The sequence below is a fragment of the Lepisma saccharinum genome, chromosome 2 (assembly GCF_977018435.1).
Source record: "Lepisma saccharinum chromosome 2, izLepSacc3.1, whole genome shotgun sequence".
NCBI classification, from domain to species: Eukaryota; Metazoa; Arthropoda; class Insecta; order Zygentoma; family Lepismatidae; genus Lepisma; species Lepisma saccharinum.
Window position 1 is genome coordinate 38,852,662 of NC_139230.1, and position 19,063 is coordinate 38,871,724.

At 40.1% G+C, this 19,063-nt stretch overlaps 1 protein-coding gene across 1 annotated transcript in view; it reads left to right on the forward strand.

Moving 5' to 3' along the window:
- Positions 1-1,957: 1,957 nt before the first annotated feature.
- The window catches only part of LOC145984406 (uncharacterized), a 54,403-nt gene continuing 37,297 nt past the window's right edge, over positions 1,958-19,063 (forward strand). Inside the window, exon 1 of the mRNA XM_083118069.1 lies at positions 1,958-2,310. Coding sequence (XP_082974195.1) covers positions 2,040-2,310 — 271 coding nt within the window. The 5' untranslated portion in view covers positions 1,958-2,039. The remainder of the gene's footprint in view (positions 2,311-19,063) is intronic.

Consider the following 19,063-nt stretch of genomic DNA (forward strand, 5'->3'; position numbering starts at 1 on the left):
TCACATTATACCTAGGTACCAAGGACGTATTTAGAGTGGTCCAAGTAGTAAAAGTAGATAATCAAAATATAATTGTTTAGCATTTGTTATATAATCAATGGTAATTTCCGCAGAACTTATTGGAAGGCAAGGAATTTGGCTCATACGGCTTTGAAGGGTTCCAAAGATTTATGCACTAATGATAATATCATTTAAATATTAATCAGGAACTTTACTTTTCGTTAATTTGATCTAACTCTTTTTTTGTAATTCAATAAATATTCAATTCTTTTTCTATTTTACATTAAATTCATTGCCAGGACGATTGTTTTTATGCAAATCTTGGCGATCTTAACTACACGTAAGCTAGATAATGAATATGTGCTGTTATATCTCTATTACTTTACTATCTTTTACCTATTCATGTAATAATAACAATACACTATTAATTCATTTACATATGTATTATTATTATTATGGTGGCTCAGTCGGTAACGCGTCTGACTACCACGCTAAAGGTCCCGGGTTCGATCCCCGGCCGGTTCAAATCCGGGAACTTTTCTAACGGTGGAAACGGCCCCGGCGCCCACCCAGCGTCGAATAACATGGGTACCTGGGGGAAACCCTGGGGGGTAAAGGCGGTCAGGGGCGTGATGCTGATCACATCACCCCCACTCACGACCGGATCAAGAAAGTGTGGGGCGTTACCCCCACACCCCCTATACGCCTTCATGGCGTGGTGCTATGCACAGGGGAGCACTTTACCTTTTTTATTATTATTATTATTATTATTATTGCGACACATAGGTGAAGTTGTATGTGTGTATATATATTATGGGAGGCTGAATTTTGTACTCCCCAAATTAAAAACGTTCCTGCGCCGCTGGTCTTCATTCCACCTGTAGTGTATATCTTCAACAAAACGCCAAACCGGTTATTTTAATATTTGGACGGTTTTTGTTCTTCAAAATGCCCTACTCATACTTTTATTCATCACTTGGTATCTTGTATATCATAATTAACAAATCGTATTCAATATCGGTTTTCAAACAACAAGTATAAGCCTTGTGGGACTTCAGGACGAAGCAAAGGGGGCGAAGCAAAGGTCAAAATTATTTTAAGACCTGTATCTTTGCACACTTGACAATTATAGTTTAATAGAGCGCCAATTTATTTATTTAGTAGCATCAACACACAAAAATCAATCTAGGAAGGTGACCGATAAGCAAGTTCGACGTGAAGCCTGTCTAACTTAAAGTCTTAGAAGCAGTGGCGGGGATTAGGTGGGGCGTGAGAGGTAATTGCCCCACCCCCTTCTTTTGGCCAGTTTTTGCCCCGCACTATGGCCTCTTAACGCTAAACCTTGTATACCAAGAGAAAGTAAACCCTTGCCATCCCTCTTTGACACCAAATTGCCGCTACTGCTTAGAAGTATTAAAAATAAGCAAATTGCTAAAATAGTCAATTTACTAAAAAAAATAGATACAATTTTAGATGTAACGAAAACAATTATATTTCAGGGGAGAGAGTTTCATAGCTGAATTGACATGTCTGATATTTGTCATGTATCTCGGTAGCCATCACCTTCTTCTTGAAATATTCATCTTTACGGGACATTTACTAATTTGGAGGGATATGGAATCCTCGGTCATTATTTGAAATTCTGTCTTTATTTAAACATTTCAACTTTCATAGAGCCTGCAAGACCCAATTGATCTCTTCTTAGAAGATGGTAAATTATTTATTGTCATGATATTGGAAAGGCAAGAAATACTGACCTCGTGTTACCTCCATTTTTTCCTGCCTTCCTTTTAAAGAAAAGCCCACGACCTTGCAAGAGGTGCTGACCAGACAAAACCATTTTCATTGCCATGCAAACTACACAGAACACCTTCCAAGTTGATTTGCTGAGTAAGTTGAAAACTACATATAATGTGTCGTTGTTTATAGAATGGAAACCGCCTTTGGTTGGACGACAATGAGCCAGAAGGCGTGGTAGATCCTCAGAAGAAAGTTGTTGAGGTGCGCTGCTCCTTCCGTACACTCTCTCCACTATTAGGATGGCACGGTGCTCTTTGGTTCTGTTGCCCTTCTGGCTGATTACGTTGGTGCGTGGTGCTAGCCTGCTTCACGAGTTCGACACCTCGGAGCTAGAGGATGCGATCCTCCACGAGTCTAGGAGTACGTACATGTCCCGTCCGCCTGTCCCCGCATTCATGAAACAGTTGCTGTTTGAGGTGGAAGAGAAACTGTCCGGACAGCAGAAGATTGAAGATAGGAAGGAAAGTTTCAAATCCTTGGCGAGGTCGATCATTCCAACTTCAGTAAGAGGTAAGTTGATTTAATTTTATTGGAATTGCTAGGCCAATGGATACATCCGCCCGTCTGTATACACGTTGATATTATTGTGATGATAATTAATGTGCAATCGGCATGATTATATACAAGACTGTTGACTTACGATACCTTGTCCGTGATTCGAACTTAGAAATCTTGAGTTTCACGAATACTATTCTTTGTTTTCGGATATTAACGTCCAAACAAGAGTTGATTCTTAATTTTATGATGGAAATAATTGAATATTAACAATTTTTAACCAAAAGGTACGAATTAATACAACAGGTTTACACATTTTTTTCCGGGGAGGGGCAAGCAAGGATTTTTTTTCCAGAGGGGGAGGACAAACAAGGCATATTCTCCCATAATAATGTTGCTACTTCAAAAATAACTCCTTCAGTTTGCAGTTGTCATGTTCCTGCAACGTCCTTATAATAATTGACATAAATCACTGTGACTAAAATGAAATTACATGTGTGAATCATATACTTTTAGATTGACATTCATTTTCCAGGCCGTGGTCCCTCCTTGCCCCTCCTCCTTCCGGACGTCCATGGGTTTACATTTTTTAAAAAAATAATAACATAAATATAATGCATCCGTTTAACACGTAGCTCAGTTTGTTTCTGCCACCAGCACCATGGCCGTATTTAGAGGGGGGGGAGGTTCTAGGGTTCACCTCCCCGAAATTTCTGACATGTTGGATTAATGGAAGTTCAGAAACCAAAATCTGTAACTCATTTTCAATTTTTTCTGCGAAGCATCACAAAAATACAAGGAGACAATGTTGAAACGATCGAGCTAGAATTCTCATACATTTGGAATTCTGAAAGTTGAGTGAAACACGATTTATTCTCGGAATCGCAGCCCACCCGTGACCCCTCCATTTTCACTTCTGCTGTCTTCTTTCCAGTGTTGTTCCTGCGTCACAAGGAATATAAACTGAAAATTCCCTTATGATTGTCCCAAAATTCCCTTTCCAACTTTTAAATTCCCTGTCCGATAAAGTCGAAAATCGCCGTTGATAGGAGTTCAAACCTAGGAACTGCAGTTAAGTTCGTGATTGAGGTTACAACCCGTGCACCAGGCTGTTTTTAAAAAGAATAACTGGTTCCACATTTTTCAAAATTCCAAAAATTAAGTTTCAAAGGCCAAACAACAAAAACTTTATGACTAAAATTTCCATCTAACTTTTAAAGCTTTTTCTTGAAGTTATCTTAAATTTAATTTGAAAAAAAGTATAATAATTGTGCATTTCAGTACACACTGTATGAAACGTAAAAAAAAAGAAAGAAACTTGTGCTGGATATTCACTCATCTGCTGGATTGAGTAAGCCCCGTCAAGGATTGATTGATTTGGTGTATTAAGTCCACTTTATGCACAGTAAGGCTAATCGGGACTGGACCTACAGTTTAAAGTGTGATACGAACCATTATGTGCCTCCACCGGGTATCGAACCCGGGACCCCTTGATTATAAGGCGACGACCCTACTGCTGTGCCATCGAGGAGGCCCGTGAAGTATATAATAATAATAATAATAATAATAATAATAATAATTATTATTATTATTATTATTATTATGGATTAAAATTGTTTTATTTTGAAATTTTAATTATATAATTAGTATTGTTATTTCTATTATTCAAATTTCTGGCGACGCCCATGGGAACAATTATGAATGAACCCCCCCCCCCCGAAAATTTTTCCTGCCTATGGCCATGACCAGCACCCGCCACTCGTGCCCTCGTTAAGAGTTGAGCAATAAAAGACCAAAAGCTCTTAGTTATTAGCAAGAGTTATCACAAGTAATGAGAATACAGAGAATCCCTGGTAGAATGTAGCAGGAGGGAAACAAATTTCTCAAGGTCATCTGTAATGCCGACACCCGACAGAGAAGATGGAAGAGGGCAAAATTGGGTGACCTCTGTTGCGGGCGGCTCTTTGGAGGGGCTGTGTCCTGGTGTCATTGCAAGTTATACACCATACAAGACCGTTTTCAATATATTTTTTAAAGACGCTGGTTTCGAATGTTTCTTGGACCTCCCGATAAAGTAGTGGTTAACGCTGTCGTCTCGGGAGTGACTTGCGATGGAGGAGCATTCCACAGCGGTTCCTCCAGTCCCGTCCTGGTAGATATGAGCATCATGAAGTGACATCAAAACACTATTGTCATATCCGTTTACAGGTTTGCTCTTTTATTTATGTACCTTATTTATTCTGTTGGGTTAATCCAGGATGTGAATTAGTGAGAGGGATGCAAGGGTTAAATTTTCATCACTGCCACGGGTGATTTTATCCCCCATAATAATGTAATAGTAGCTTCTATAACATATTTCTCACATACAAACTTGGCGATAAAGTATATACAATTTCTTGCTTTCACACGTCATCACTGATATTTTATGAAACAAAGTGTGTGTATCCAGTTTCTAAAGAAATACTTGATATTGTGTGTGTTTATTATTGGCTAAAGTAAAAGGAAGTATAAAGCATGAAAGGAATGGAAGGCTTCTCGTTTCGTCATCCACACACTAAACGCTTGTACAGAAAAAGATTCAACTGTTCTCGTAAGTTCATTGATAGATCCTTAGGCGGATATAGAGATTTTTCTGATAAGGGTAATGGTTCTCGTAACATTTCAAATATTCCGTATAGATTTTTCTACTTAAACAATGTAGTCCATATATCTATTACATTTCACCCACCTTCATCGAGAATCGAACCTGGAGGACACTGATCAAAACGCGACAGATTGTGCATTTTTTTTTAAAAGTACATCTGTCACTTCAGAAAGATTTTGTCTCGTAAAATCCTTCTGCTGTGTCTCCATCAGTGTAAATTTACGAGAAATCTCCCTACTTTGTCTATCTGTTACTGCAATTAACGTTATCGCCTTGTAATCAAGTAATCCCGGATTCGATTTTCTCTGTTCGCACATTTTATTGTCTAGATGATCCAGCCCCGAACATTTTTCTCCTTGGATATAACGATATCACCACTTTCCATAATACGCAGTCATCCCTTTTGAGAGGGGCACTTGCTCCAGTGCCCCTATCGCCAAATCCGTCAATGGATAGATCTCGGGTAAACATTACATCATGTAATTTAGTTCCATAAAAACAGTCGAAAACCTGCAATTTCCTACTTAGAGTAGTTTTCTCGTAATTTTGGCCACCCTGATAACACATTAAAATACGATTGAAGTAATTGTGTGATTATCTGCTTTAATTAAAATTACATACTATAGGAACTTTTAAAACTCGAAAAAATGACTCATAAAAAGAGACGCAAAAAGTATTTGTTCAGTAAAGAAATGATGAAATCTGGAGCTGATATTTATTAGGGGACTTTGTAGCATCGACGTTAGCACTCACTCGTGGACAAATAGGTCTCAGTTGTTCTATTAGTGGCTATTTAAAGATATGTCGAGGCTACTTTAATATCTTCTATTTGGTTAACCACAGTGGTTAAGGATGAGTGGTTTGTGTTCTTCAGCAGTCAAAAAATGAGATGTTGCGTCGTGTTTGGAATTTTAGTCGAAGTTTTTCTGTCACTTTGTGCTCAGATAGGCTAATCGAGACTGATTCTACACTTTAAAGTGGGATCCGAAAAAACTGTGGGAATACCTTTACCGGGGATCGAACGTGAAACTTTTCATTACAAGACGACAGCCACTACACCATCAGGAGGCCGGTATATTTTAGTCGTATTGAAATTTTAATTTTTTCAAGTTCCAGTTTTACGGCAATTGTCATGTTTTTTTTCTTTTGAATATAAAAAAAATAGTTTTGTATGCTATACAGTATGTATGATGCAACAGACCTTTAAGTACCTGGGCCTGCCATAGCGGCTTTTTCATTGGGTGACGCGTGGTCAGCGCATCGAATCCCATCGCCCCTGTTTTCTGGCTATTTCTCAAGTACCTCCCCAATTGTCAACACTGGGTCAAAGCCGAAATTTTGGGACTCTACCAGGAATCGATCTCGGAACAGCTCGCACCAAAGACGAGAGCGTTAACCATTTGGCTACGCGAGAGACGGCGTATATGCTACACATATTTCCATTTTAAGCGGTCGACTTTCGAACTCTTCACCGAAGTTCCCAGGTTCGAGTCCCGGCATGTGTGATCACTCATCATTGTCGCGATTAGCCAAAGTGGCAGAAAAGTGACGTAAAGTAACAAAAATGCGAAAATACACATTTTGATTGCCGATAGAAGCGACAGACTGTCAACCCTTGGGGTTATAGAATTACTCGGGTAGTTTGTGTAAAGAATGAAGTAGCGCGAATAGAAAGGAATTCAATAATTGTTACATACACATAACAGTAACTATACTATATGGAAATATAGTTTTGTGATTTACTGTTTTGGACCGCACTATAGTTTATCATATTTACTTTATAAACAAAAAAATTTTAACTGATGCGGTCCCATTAAATTCGGATAAACTAGTATTTAGTTGTAGCCATCTATCATATTTTGTGGCGTCATTGTGGCTAAAATGGGTGCGAGAAAGTGGTTTTGATAGAAAATTCGAGATGTACGAATACTTGTACACTCAATTCACAGTACAATTAACAGCAATGCCTTATCGACCTCCGTGGCGGGGTGGTTAAGCGGGTAAGCGCACTACTCAAGGGTCCCTGGTTTGAATAACAGCATGGGTGATCTTTGTGGGTGTCCCTTCATCAATTTCATTGGCCATTGGTTCGAATCCTTTGTAAGGTATGGATGTTGTTTGTTCCCGAGGACGTATTTCGGGGTGTCCAGGGGGTCCGGACCCACCAGAAATACTTACCAAGTACTAAAAATTAAAGAATTAAAATATACTTATTTAGCATTTTTGCACAATCGAGTGTTATTTATTTCCTTCGAATTTATTGGAAGGCAAGGATTAGATTTGGATACGGTTTTGAATGGCAGTATGAAGGAAGATTTATGCATACTACTACTACTAATAATAATATGCGTAAAATATTGATCAGGAGCTTTACTTTTCGTCAACCGGAACTAACACCATTTTTTGTTACTGAATTAATATTCAATTCTCTATCTATTTGCCATAACTTTCCTTGGAAGGAAGTTTTTTACACAAATTTTGGAGATATTAACTACACGTAAGGTAAAAAAAGGTAAAGTGCTCCCCTGTGCTTAGCACCACGTCATGAAGGCGTATAGGAGGTGTGGGGGTAACGCCCCACACTTTCTTGATCCGGTCGTGAGTGGGGGTGATGTGATCAGCATCACGCCCCTGACCGCCTTTACCCCCCAGGGTTTCCCCCAGGTACCCATGTCATTCGACGCTGGGTGGGCGCCGGGGCCGCTTCTACACGTAAGGTAGATAATGAATACGTGAGGATATATCTCTATTCTTAAACAGTCTTTACACCTATTCATGTAATAATAATACGATATTGATTAATTTACATATTTATATTATTTAAATTTAATATAATTCTATTTTTTAATGAAAACATTATATTATTATTATTATTATTATTATTGAGACACTCGGTTAGGACCCCCAGAAGTATATTTCTAGATACGTGCCTGTTTGTTTTATTATCTATTTAATAAATTCACGATTCGTCACAATCTCGATTTCCCTGGAATGGTAGTAGTGAATTAACCAAAATAGAATTAGTTCTTATCAAGAATTAGACTGGCTAAGAAAGGACTTCGTTCAGAAACTTTGATAGAAGTCGTCCTTCGTATATCTGCCTCGATTGTTTTACATTGAAGAGTGAAGAATTATGACTAGACGAAGTCGTAGGTTTAAATTCCTTGGCCGACCATCCCGCATAGACGAAGTCTCAAAACTATTCCGTGGTTTTTCTAAGTTACTCCAGGCGAATACTGGGATAATATTTTCTATCTATTTGCCATCTTACCTCCAAGCGCGATTAACCTTTAAATGCTCTGCCTCCAAGGAAGATAATCTATTTCAATTATTAAATTTTTTCTTAGTAAGTAGAATTGTAGTGTCTATAAAAAATATATTATACTGTCAAGAGGTTCTTTCTATTTCAATGGAAGTTAATAGACAAAAGCATAGGCGCTAATATGATTTATTTTCGCCAGGTCCAAGTTAGTTGATTCTTATGTCAAAAATATCACAAAAATTGGAATTTATCCATTAGAAATGCAAACGTACTACTACACTTTAGGACTCTTCCCCCACACGAACAACGAAACAGCGATCGCAGCAACCCGAGACGATATACTAGCAAGAATACTAAGCTCTGAAGCTGAAGTAGGGAGAAATTTTAAATCTCGGCGGAGTCTTTATTCCATCTGTAAAGGGAAGGGTAATTTTTAACAAAAGTTTCAAACTTCTGGTTAATGGAACTTGGGACAAGGGTGATAGCCTCAAAGCAGGCAAATTATATGACTATGGTTACAAACCGGCAAGCAACGAAAGGGAGGAAAATTTTGGTGTCCTACATTTGTTTCTGAAGATTTTCTTCAGAATAGCAAGTTTGTTCCTGGGCAGTGATTCCAGCTCTGCTACAAAGTTACCGGGAATGTATAGTATTAATTTAGGATAATTTTTACTCGATCAAAATTTTGTTTTGGGGGAGGCAGAGTTAAAACTGGTTGGGCCATCCCCCCCATGGCCCCACCTCTAGTGACGTCTCTGCCTTTTGCGTACTACACCCTGGGCTGCTCGAGGCTCTGGCGCCTCAGCCCAGAAGCCAGAATAATCGTCAGTGGGGCTTGTGTTTATCATTGTCCCTTAAGGGGGAGAGGGACACTTTCCCCTAGGCCTTTCTCTCTTCGGCAGCTGCCGATCACTGTTGCCAGCTTCGCTCTTTTGGAGCCAGATCTGGTTCTTTAGTGCACTCGTTTGGCTGTGAACTATGGCACCCGCCCCCTGCCCCACTATGATGCCATCACTGGTTGCGGCTTACATAGGCAACTTCTGTCATAAGTATACATTTTGCACGTGACGTGATATTGTTATATAGGCTGCGTCGCCCCACCCCATCTTACATCCTCAGCACTTTTCTTTATAGCGCCTTGGCTGACGTGAAGAGGACGTAATATTGTTATCCGGGAATACTTTATTTTCGATTTCATACCACCATCGGTGGATTATTGAGATGGGTGATGCCGCCGGATCTAGACGGTGTAAACTAAGAATAAATTGCCATCACTTTAAAGCTAACGGTAATAACAGCGCCCCATCACCCACACCCCCACTCATTTGACACCTAAAATTAACCCAGCAAGCACTTTATCCAGATTCGTAAATCTAGCTCCTTGAAAGTTTTTTACTCCGTTTACGGTGAAATTTAGATCTTTTATGTGCATCAGGTTTGGCAACTCTGAAAGGATGGCCGTAGGAGGCAAGGAGAAATACATTGCTCTTATGGAAGTATTATTATATTTGTTCTCTTGACAATATCCAACTTCCGATGGCATAGAAAAATATATCAACGGAAAAAGGACAGACTGAAGTAGTAATTGACAGGCGGAAAAGTCGAAACTTCCATTTGATTAGCCATACCTTGAAGTTGATTCGTCATAAGGATTACATGGGTTTCTGAAATTCTTATTCATCATGTTTCTCAAACATCGCATCTAGCTTAATAGTCAACTTTTAAAAACGCTTTCACTTGCAACATGTGGATAAATTCATACTCTATTGAACGCCAGATGTTTTTCTCAGTGGCACTGCCCATTCGGACGATATTGAAATAAATGCACAACTGGTGCGAAATTGTCCCTCATCCCCTTAATTCATCTCATCACCATTCATCTCCATTGTCACGATTATTGGAAGAAATGAGACGTAAAATAAACAAAATTAAATCCTATTAACTGGCCCCGGTGACTGATAGCTTCATAGTCTACACATCTCGCCTCCGAGTACACGTTATGCTAACTATTACACCAGCCTCAGGGGCTGAACACATTCAGTGTTTGACTTCAGATCTTGATTTCGAAACCGAAAGTTCTGGGTTTCAGAACCTGCATACGTTTCTTGTTTCAAATCTAACACTCGACACGTCTCGCCAGTGATGATGGTCTAGTACAGTGGTTCTCAAACTGTGCGCCGTGGCTGGCTTACAGGGGAGCCGCGAAATATTCCAATATTTCCACTGAAACAGAGGCGTGGCGTGCATGTAGCCCGTGTTACCGCAGGTAACAGCAAAATATAAAGAATTAAAAAGTTGTTTCAATAAAATGACAACATTGTTAAATACGTTAATGAACACCGTTGCCGTCGAGTAGATATTACCTAGGACATTTTTTCTGCAGCCGACAGAAGCGAAGAGGGAGGCCGTTCCGCTACCCTGAAGAGGCAACAAGGGAGAAGAGGGTGCCAATGCAAGGAAAGAGCGGGGAAGGACTTTATGGGGTTATTCATATGCCTGTTAAGGGGCCCTGTTGCCGTTCAGACCCACCGGAGCATCCAGTGTTGTCACATCGGATTGGCAGAAAAGAGCTAAATCCCGCCTAAATAGGAATACAATTTCTGTGAAGCAGAGGCGAAGATATAGTACAAGCCATGCAAGCACTGCTTGCATAATTCGAATATCATTTAATGTACTTAATGTTCTAACCGTATTTAGTTTCCATCGCACTCGATTTCGCGAAAAAATGCGGCCGCAAACTCCCCCAGCAGCTCTGTAGCAAGCACCAGCCTCAATGCTTGCAGCCGTTCTGCGGGAAAATAAGGCCTCCGAAGGAGTCACATGGCGAAGCGTGAAATTCTGGTGGAACCCGTCCACAAAGCTTCTACAAAAAGCTGTGCTTTCCGAGCTTGCGTGATTCCCGAAAATAGCCGAGTTCAACCGAAAGCAGAAGGATTCATCTATGGGTACGTTGCCAGCAAAAACTAGTAACGAATATTTGTCTTCATGAACACGTAAACAAGATCGCAAATATAATAATAATTGTTAGTCATAAAATAACTAAAAGAAGTTATTATCACTGTTCTAAATTCCATATATATATCATATTATATTACAAATTATTTTAGATTTCGCGAAATGTAAAACGCGTAAAAAAAAGTTGACATTGGGAGTTGGGGCAGTGGAATTTCTGCACCCCCGTGAAGAGTTTTCTCAGGAAGGGAGGGACGATTGGACGGACCTTGGTCCTGCACCCTGCTTCCTGGTCGGTCCAGCTCAAATTACGCCAGAAGTGTTGACCGCTACCAGTGTTTGCAACTGCCAAATTATTTACGCAGTAATTCAAGTGAGCTCTTTCACAAATTTTACAATCAATAAATTGACTGCTTTTGAATAAAACTTGGGGTGAAAATAAAGCTATCTGAGAAAGAACTATCTACTGATATTTGTACATGGCATAGAAGTAAATCGTATACATTCTGCATATTATGAGCACAAGAATATGTTTTAATGATTGATTGATTGATTTGTTGTTTTAAGTCCACTTTATGCACAGTAAGGCTAATCGGGACTGGACCTACAGTTTAAAATGGGATCTGAAACACTTGTGCCTCCACCGGGTATCGAACCCGGAATCCCTTGATTACAAGGCGACGACACTACCACTGCGCCATCGGGGAGGCCCGAATATGTTTTAAGTTCTATTATTATGACGCAAGTGGTGTTCCCAGGGTCTTTTTACGGTCCCCATTTTGTCATCTTTTCCTTCCTTTGGCGTTTTTTCTTAGATATACTGGGCCAAAAGGGGGTTATGTCTACCATCCACCCCCCCCCTTCGCCCCGGGTACGCCATTGAATGACACTTTATTACTTAAATATTAATGTACATACTCGTTCTGCTGAAATGATTCTGATTCCTCCGCGTAATTTTTATCTCCAAACTGATATATCTTTCCTTTGTGACGGATAAAATTAAGGAAATAGGTTGGTATCACTTTCTGTTGTTTCAGAGATTTTCAAAGTGATCTTGTGTGGATGCTTGCATTTGCAGTTGTGGAAAGCGCGTGGGATAGTGTGAGTGTTTGTTGCTTCGTGTTTTGTGCTGTGAATTTATCGGAATGAACGCGTATTTAAGAACGGTTGATGTGAAGTGCGGGTGTATTATTGAGCAATTGAAAATTGCTTCGTTTAGCTCGAGAGAGATAAGTGTTAAAATGAAAATCGTGGAAGGGGGTCGACCAACACCAAGAGTTTGAAATTTATTGTGGTGAGTACATCGTCTATGCATGTGTTTCTTTGCTTTGAAATGAATTTTTTATTGTTTGTGTTTAACTTTTTATTTAGTGTTTAAGTTACTCCAATGCGGTTTTTAGGGTGCCAAAAATACTAAATTACATCATGCAGCGTAAAATAAACAAATGATTCCCTTTTTTTTTTATCTAAATCGGTTTGGTCACCGTTTGACCATATTAAATAATAATGAACAAATAAAGGTACTAATAAGTAAGTAAGAAATTCCGTCTCCCTTTAGTCGTATGCGGAAAGTTCGCATATGCAAAACGTTTAATATCATATGAATAACGTTACCTGGATTTTTTTTAAAAAAGTAAATGTGACGTTTGCGGATCATATGGTTTATTTTTAGTACAGTCACTTTATTACGATATTTTGACAAATACAGCGACTGGGTAAATGAGGCTATAAACCTTTAATCTTTCCCCTCGGCATGTCGTTGTACACTCAAAATCGAATGAAACGCCCCCCCTTACGGTTATGCAACCCGGAATTTTATATCATCTAGTTTCGCCAGGAATATCAGCTCGCGAGAAGCGTAGTGTTTCCAACTCTTGAATCTAGCCACAGATTCACGCGACCGGGTGGAGATCTTGCTTTCCTCTTGATTTGATTTTAACGGACAAGAAGTTTATTTTGAGAATGTCTCTGGTAATAATAACAAGTGTTATTAACATTTATGCTTGGGTTTTTTATTATTCTTTTACCACTTCCGAACGAATATGTGAAGATTTTTTTTTTCATTTTGCAATAACGCTTTCGGCATTTTTCCTTCAGAGTTATTCTTTTTGTTTTTAAATTTTTGGCGACATCTGATTTGGAAAAAGTTCCACGAAGTTTGTTTTAAGTGTAAATGCATCTGGACATACAGTGTAGAGTGGGATTCGAACAACAAATATGAGCTTCCATCGCGAATCGAACCAGCGCTCCTTTCATTATGTTTTCTTTCCACGTTTATTACAATTTGCTTCCTTCAGCCTACTTCCGATTGTCGTATATTTCAATTCGTATTCCCGTTTTTTTTTCATTTGCATTGTTCGAGCAGTAATAACTTTCTCTCTTAATCTGGTTATTCGAATACTTTTATACTTAATTTTTTTTCCTTTTCTCGATTTTCCCTTCGCACTCATTACAGATTTTGGTATCGCGCTTTTCCATATTTTCAGTAATTTAATTCTTTGATTATTTTTAATTTGCCCTTAGTCCGAATCAAGAAAATATGTTGGGAAATGTTTCCCGTGTAAATCTTATTGTATGGTGGTGTAAAATTGATGCCAGCTTTTTCTTGCGATAAGGGTTTTGAAAGTGCAAGGGTCTCATTTATTAACCATGCTGGGAAGGGGAGGGGGCGGAGGGGTGCCAGAAACCTTCCAGTCGGAATATGCCTGAAACGAAAAGTATAGATCGACCAAAACGAAAAAAATCCTTGGGACGAAAAGTACCCGCGCAGATCTCCCTTCTTCCCTTCAGTTCGGGCCATAAGGAAGCATGGTCCACTCTCCCCCGCCCCTCCTCGCGGGAGTACGGTGCACAGGAGTCGTGGGTCTGCGCAGGTTGTTTTGCTTGTGGTTCCACTCTTCCATCAGCAGGTGCGTGCTGAGAAGGCTATTCTATCTGCGAGTGAGGGGGAGGGGGTGATGAGCAACACTGCCACAGCGAGTCGCTGTAAATGATTTCATTGTCTGTGCTAGGTGAAACCGGTTCTTGGTGCTCCTACACTTTTCCGATACATTTCTGCCAGCCTTTCTAGCGAAGCGAGGTCATATGTTCCAGATTCGAACTCTGGTCAGGCATGAATGTATCACTGAGTTTGTCCCGCCACAATTTTATAAATTGATAATTCATCCGTATTATCGCGATTAACTCAAGAGGCAGAAGAGTGATGTAAAATAACCGAAATAGAAATTGATGCATTTGTGCCTGGTGCTAGTGTAACGACGAAGTTAACTCTTTATAAATGATGCAATAGGTAGCCCTTGCGCTCAAATACACTTATACCTTGCCACAAAAAAAATCTAACTTATCGCTGATCTCTTACTACATTTGGAATACAGCCAAGAGCGATGTAAAGCAATGCAATTACATTGTGAATGTTTCACATCCTATAGTCTTTCTTTTTCTCGTAGCGGGGGCGGGGGTTCATTCATTACAAATATCTAGGAATGGATTTAGCAGCAATCCGTGATATATTTAAATATCATAACATGCTGCGTAGCCAGGGTTCTTGGGTCCTAGCCTCTGATAATGAGTTTTTCTTTTTCGTTGTTTCTTCAATCTTCATCAATTTCCCTGAAGCATCATTCATCCTCTGTCGCCATTGGCTATATGTAAAAATTGACATAAAATTAGTAAATTTTGAAAAGAAAACACAAGGATCTGCTTTTCTCATAGCTCGCCAAACATGCACATTTCTGTATTTTATGCTTTCAGCGCTATCATTATTCTTGGCAGGCAATGGAATTGAAGCAACTCTCACAACTAACGTAAACTACATATCACTCAGGCATGACAATTCTCGCGGGCAAAGTGGATTTCTTTGGCACATGGTAGCGCAATAACTATCTTCTGGCCAGATTTAAATCCGTACTTTTTATTCCAGTTGAGTGATTGACTCACAATTTTGCCATTGAAGGTTTGGGTTGTATTTGGGTTATACGTATTGTGTTTTTGGTGCGCTAGAAAAAAGCAATCCCAAAGGTTCGCACTGAACAGAAAATTGTGTGCTTTTCCTCTCTCTCTCTCTTCCAACTCCGTCCCTCTCTCTCACCCCAAGTCCCCACTATTTAGGTAAACTGTTGTTAGAAACATATTTTCCGAAGAATATCCACATTGAAAATAATATTCCCCAATTGTTTTGATAGGGCATTTCTATTGCTCCGAACGAATTATCTCCGTAAGAGGACTAGGGCCTCCCCTATGGCGCAATCGTAGAGTCGTCACCTTTAATCAAGGGGTCCCGGGTTCGATACCCGGTGGAGGAACATAGTGGTTCGGAACCCACTATAAACTGTAGGTCCAGTCCCAATTAGTCTTTCTGTGCATAAAGTGGACTTAAAAAAACAACAATTCAATTCAATTCAATTGAATTATCTTATCAATATTTTTAAATCTGCATGCACCTGCTTAATTTAATAGATTATACATTTATATTCATTGCGGGCAGAAATGTGCGAGAAAACAATGCATTTTTTTCAGGGAATGCATGAGTCAATAATAATGTATATTTTACGGTATATACTTTTTTATATTGCATTGATTCAATAGTATCCTTATTTCCTAAAGCAAGCGTGAGTTTCTTTGCACACACCACGCAGGCCCTGCTTGACGTAAATCTCAGATGCAGTAACTTCACGGTTGCCTTTTGCCACCACGCTTTGGCTTTAATTCGAGCCCCGGTGGGTGCTTCGTTCGAGATCCTGCAGCAGTTTTACTCGTATCTATGCCTTGAGCATGCCACTTGCAACGGAACCAATAAAATGAAACTTTCTGCACCGGAATGGGCGTGAAACTCTACATGCACCAATGATAAGGTGTTTTCAAGAGGCATGTGCCACGTGCAGCATGTCCCTTCGGTCCGAATGTTCCTTTACGATATCATTTCATCATGCCTTACTTTCGGAATTTACAAGAGAGAAGATAGTCCGCATGTTCTTGTGCGGCGGATCTGCTGCACTACAGATTGCTACGACCCTTGGTGTGGACGATTCATGCGTCAGGCGTTGGATTCGGTGTTACGAGGAAGAAGGTGACCAAGGAATGAAGTGAAGACCCAACAAAGGCCGGCCGTGGAAGGCAACCAGGGAAAAAGATGCAGGCATTATTGAGATGAGCGAGGGCAATCCCTTCATGGCTACAACGAAGATTCGCCAAGAGTTGAAACTGGAGTGCCATGCTGCAACAGTTCGGCACCGTCGAGCGGCAAAGAATGAAGCAATGACGCATTTCCATCACGAAGCACGGATCAGTTTTCTTTACAATATTTATCAGCTCCTCAAGAATTTTGGCAGAACGTAATTTTGAGCGACAAAAAAGTATTTTCGTCTGACGAAAATGGTCAGGTTTATGTTTGGAGGCGCAACAAAACTCGCTACGGCCCCGAGAACATTTCTACCCATGCTAGGAGTGGCAGGATATCCGTGGCGGTGTGGGGATGGATCAGTTCGTCTGGAGTAGGTGGATTGGTGGAAGTGTCCTCGAGAATGAATTCGCAGGAATACATCGCAGTGCTGGAAAACCACACGCTTCCCAGCGTGCGAGAGAGACACCTTGAAGATGAGATTTCGCACGTGACTTTCGATCAAGACAACAGCAGCGTCCATACATCGAAAGCGAACACCACCTGGTTTAATCAGCACCCAGGAATTTCAAGAGTAGATTGGCCAGCGAAGTCTCCCAATCGAAAACATTTTCACGTGTTTGATGTTTGGGAGAGTTTAAGGAGAAGACCAAACATCTGCTCGTGGAATCCTTGCCTCGTCGACTAGATGCAGTGCTTGAATCCAACGGCGGGTGGACACAGTATTGAAACCCCGCACGGTTTAACCGATGTTCTTTGCTACATCCCAGAACAAAACTAATTACACACATCTCCATATGCAACTTATGTTTCCAATTCTTTTTTATTGATACCTTGGTGCTCATGGTTACTTTTTCACACACCTGCACCATTATATTATATTCTATAATATTAATATTCACATTATTGACAGATATGATTCACATAAAATTCAAATGCGCAGCACACATGCACCCATCCCTAACACTTAACTATTAGTTACATTACACCTATCACGTTGTCACAGTTCTAAATCAGTGGTGCCCAGGGGGAGGGGCATTATGGCACAGACTGTGATGGAAATTTGACTGAGTAAACAGGGAACAAGTTTAATTACGTTATCAATTAGCCATTGCTGTTATACAAATAGTAATTTGTAGATTGTCAGGGGAATTGTTACGGGTAATAAGTAATATTGGTGGGGGGGGGGGGGGCGATATCCAACTCTTACATATTAGGCCTTAGATTGATAGGGAAATTATGGTGGGCGATTAATGAAGTTAGTGGGATTTTCAGGTAGCTGGATTGATAATTATTTTGGGGGCAGGGAATCCCAACTCTTGTGTATTACTATTACGTCTTAGATTGCTTTTTTGGAGGGAGCAATATCAACAGGAAGTCTAAAATTGGCTTGGAAATTTGGTTGGGAAGATTGAGTATTAAATTTGAGGTGGAGGAGAGGTGAATAAAGTTTTGATAAAGTGTTATGTCTTAGATTGTGAAGGGACTCGAACCCGGAACATTCGGTGTCTGGATCGTTAGTCCATCACTAACTGCGCTTGGCCGCAGAGAAGGTTCTCTTTGGTGGCCAAGCGCGTTAAATGGTCCACTTCCGATACCACGAAATTTCCGCGTTCGAGTCACGGCTTCAGTATTGGTATCATGGTGTCAATTTAATCTAATCGTCACTCATCCTCATTAGCCGAAAGTGGCAGAAGAGCGACTTAAAATAACAAAGAGGTACAAAAACAACTTTAACTCTCTAGTAATTTCTGATCAATAGATGCGTATTAGCTTTGATTGTTGACTCTTTAATGATAAGCTTACGATTATTATTGTTAATATGGATTGCCATCCATCAACAGAAGGACGGACCAATCGATCATTTAATTCATGACGTTTTTTTTGTTATTTGTTGTCCCTTCGGATCAGCTTCGAAACATAAGGAAATGATTAGATGTCTGTCTGAAGTTAGTGACAATGGTTCTTTGATTTTCCGTCGCTCTTTCAGCCGGCGCGGGAACCACCTTTATGGCAGTGATCCTCTGTTGCCGCGTTTACCTACGAAGGAACTCGTGGCCAAACAACGAATTAGGTCTACCGCTTGGGCAAGAAGCGGCAACTTCACAAAGCCCTCTTCTCCGAAGCAGCCAGCCGGGAAACAGAATTTTGTCAAAATAACCCTTCTGCTCTGTGAATGAACACCGGTTCTAACAGCGTTTCTATACTTAATTGGACATTATCCATTGTTTTTCTTTTTGATTGACTATATATTCTATCTATATATTTCGAGACATATCAAGAGATCACCTCTTCTCTCATCTTCAGGCGATCAATTTTTGCTATGTCTGTAGTGTGATTGGAACAATGACAGTCCGTGATTTTTTCCAAATCCGGTCCGCTAAGCAACCAGTCTTAGATGCCCATTCGAAATCGACAGCTATAGAGCAAAATATGTTTGAAGTGAAGAGTCTTATTGAATGAAACATAGCTCGACTCACCCTCACATTTGAATTTTTTTAGATAACTTGCTTGCACTTCGTATAGAAAGCAGCACGAGACTGAAAATTCACACTATTTGTCATGGCAAATAGACCTTATTCCAGCTTCGCTGAAAGTTCGATGTAGTTGTCAGTCATTAAGTTCAACGCTCTCTGCGCGTGTGTTGTGATGGGTTACCGTGTTCCAATTTTGTTTTAATTCCATTTCATGCTCAGAAAGGCTACCCGAAGTGGGACCTACAGTTGAAAGTGGGATCCGAACCACTAGGCAGTTGTATCTCCACCAGGAATCGAACCTGGGATTCCGTGATTAT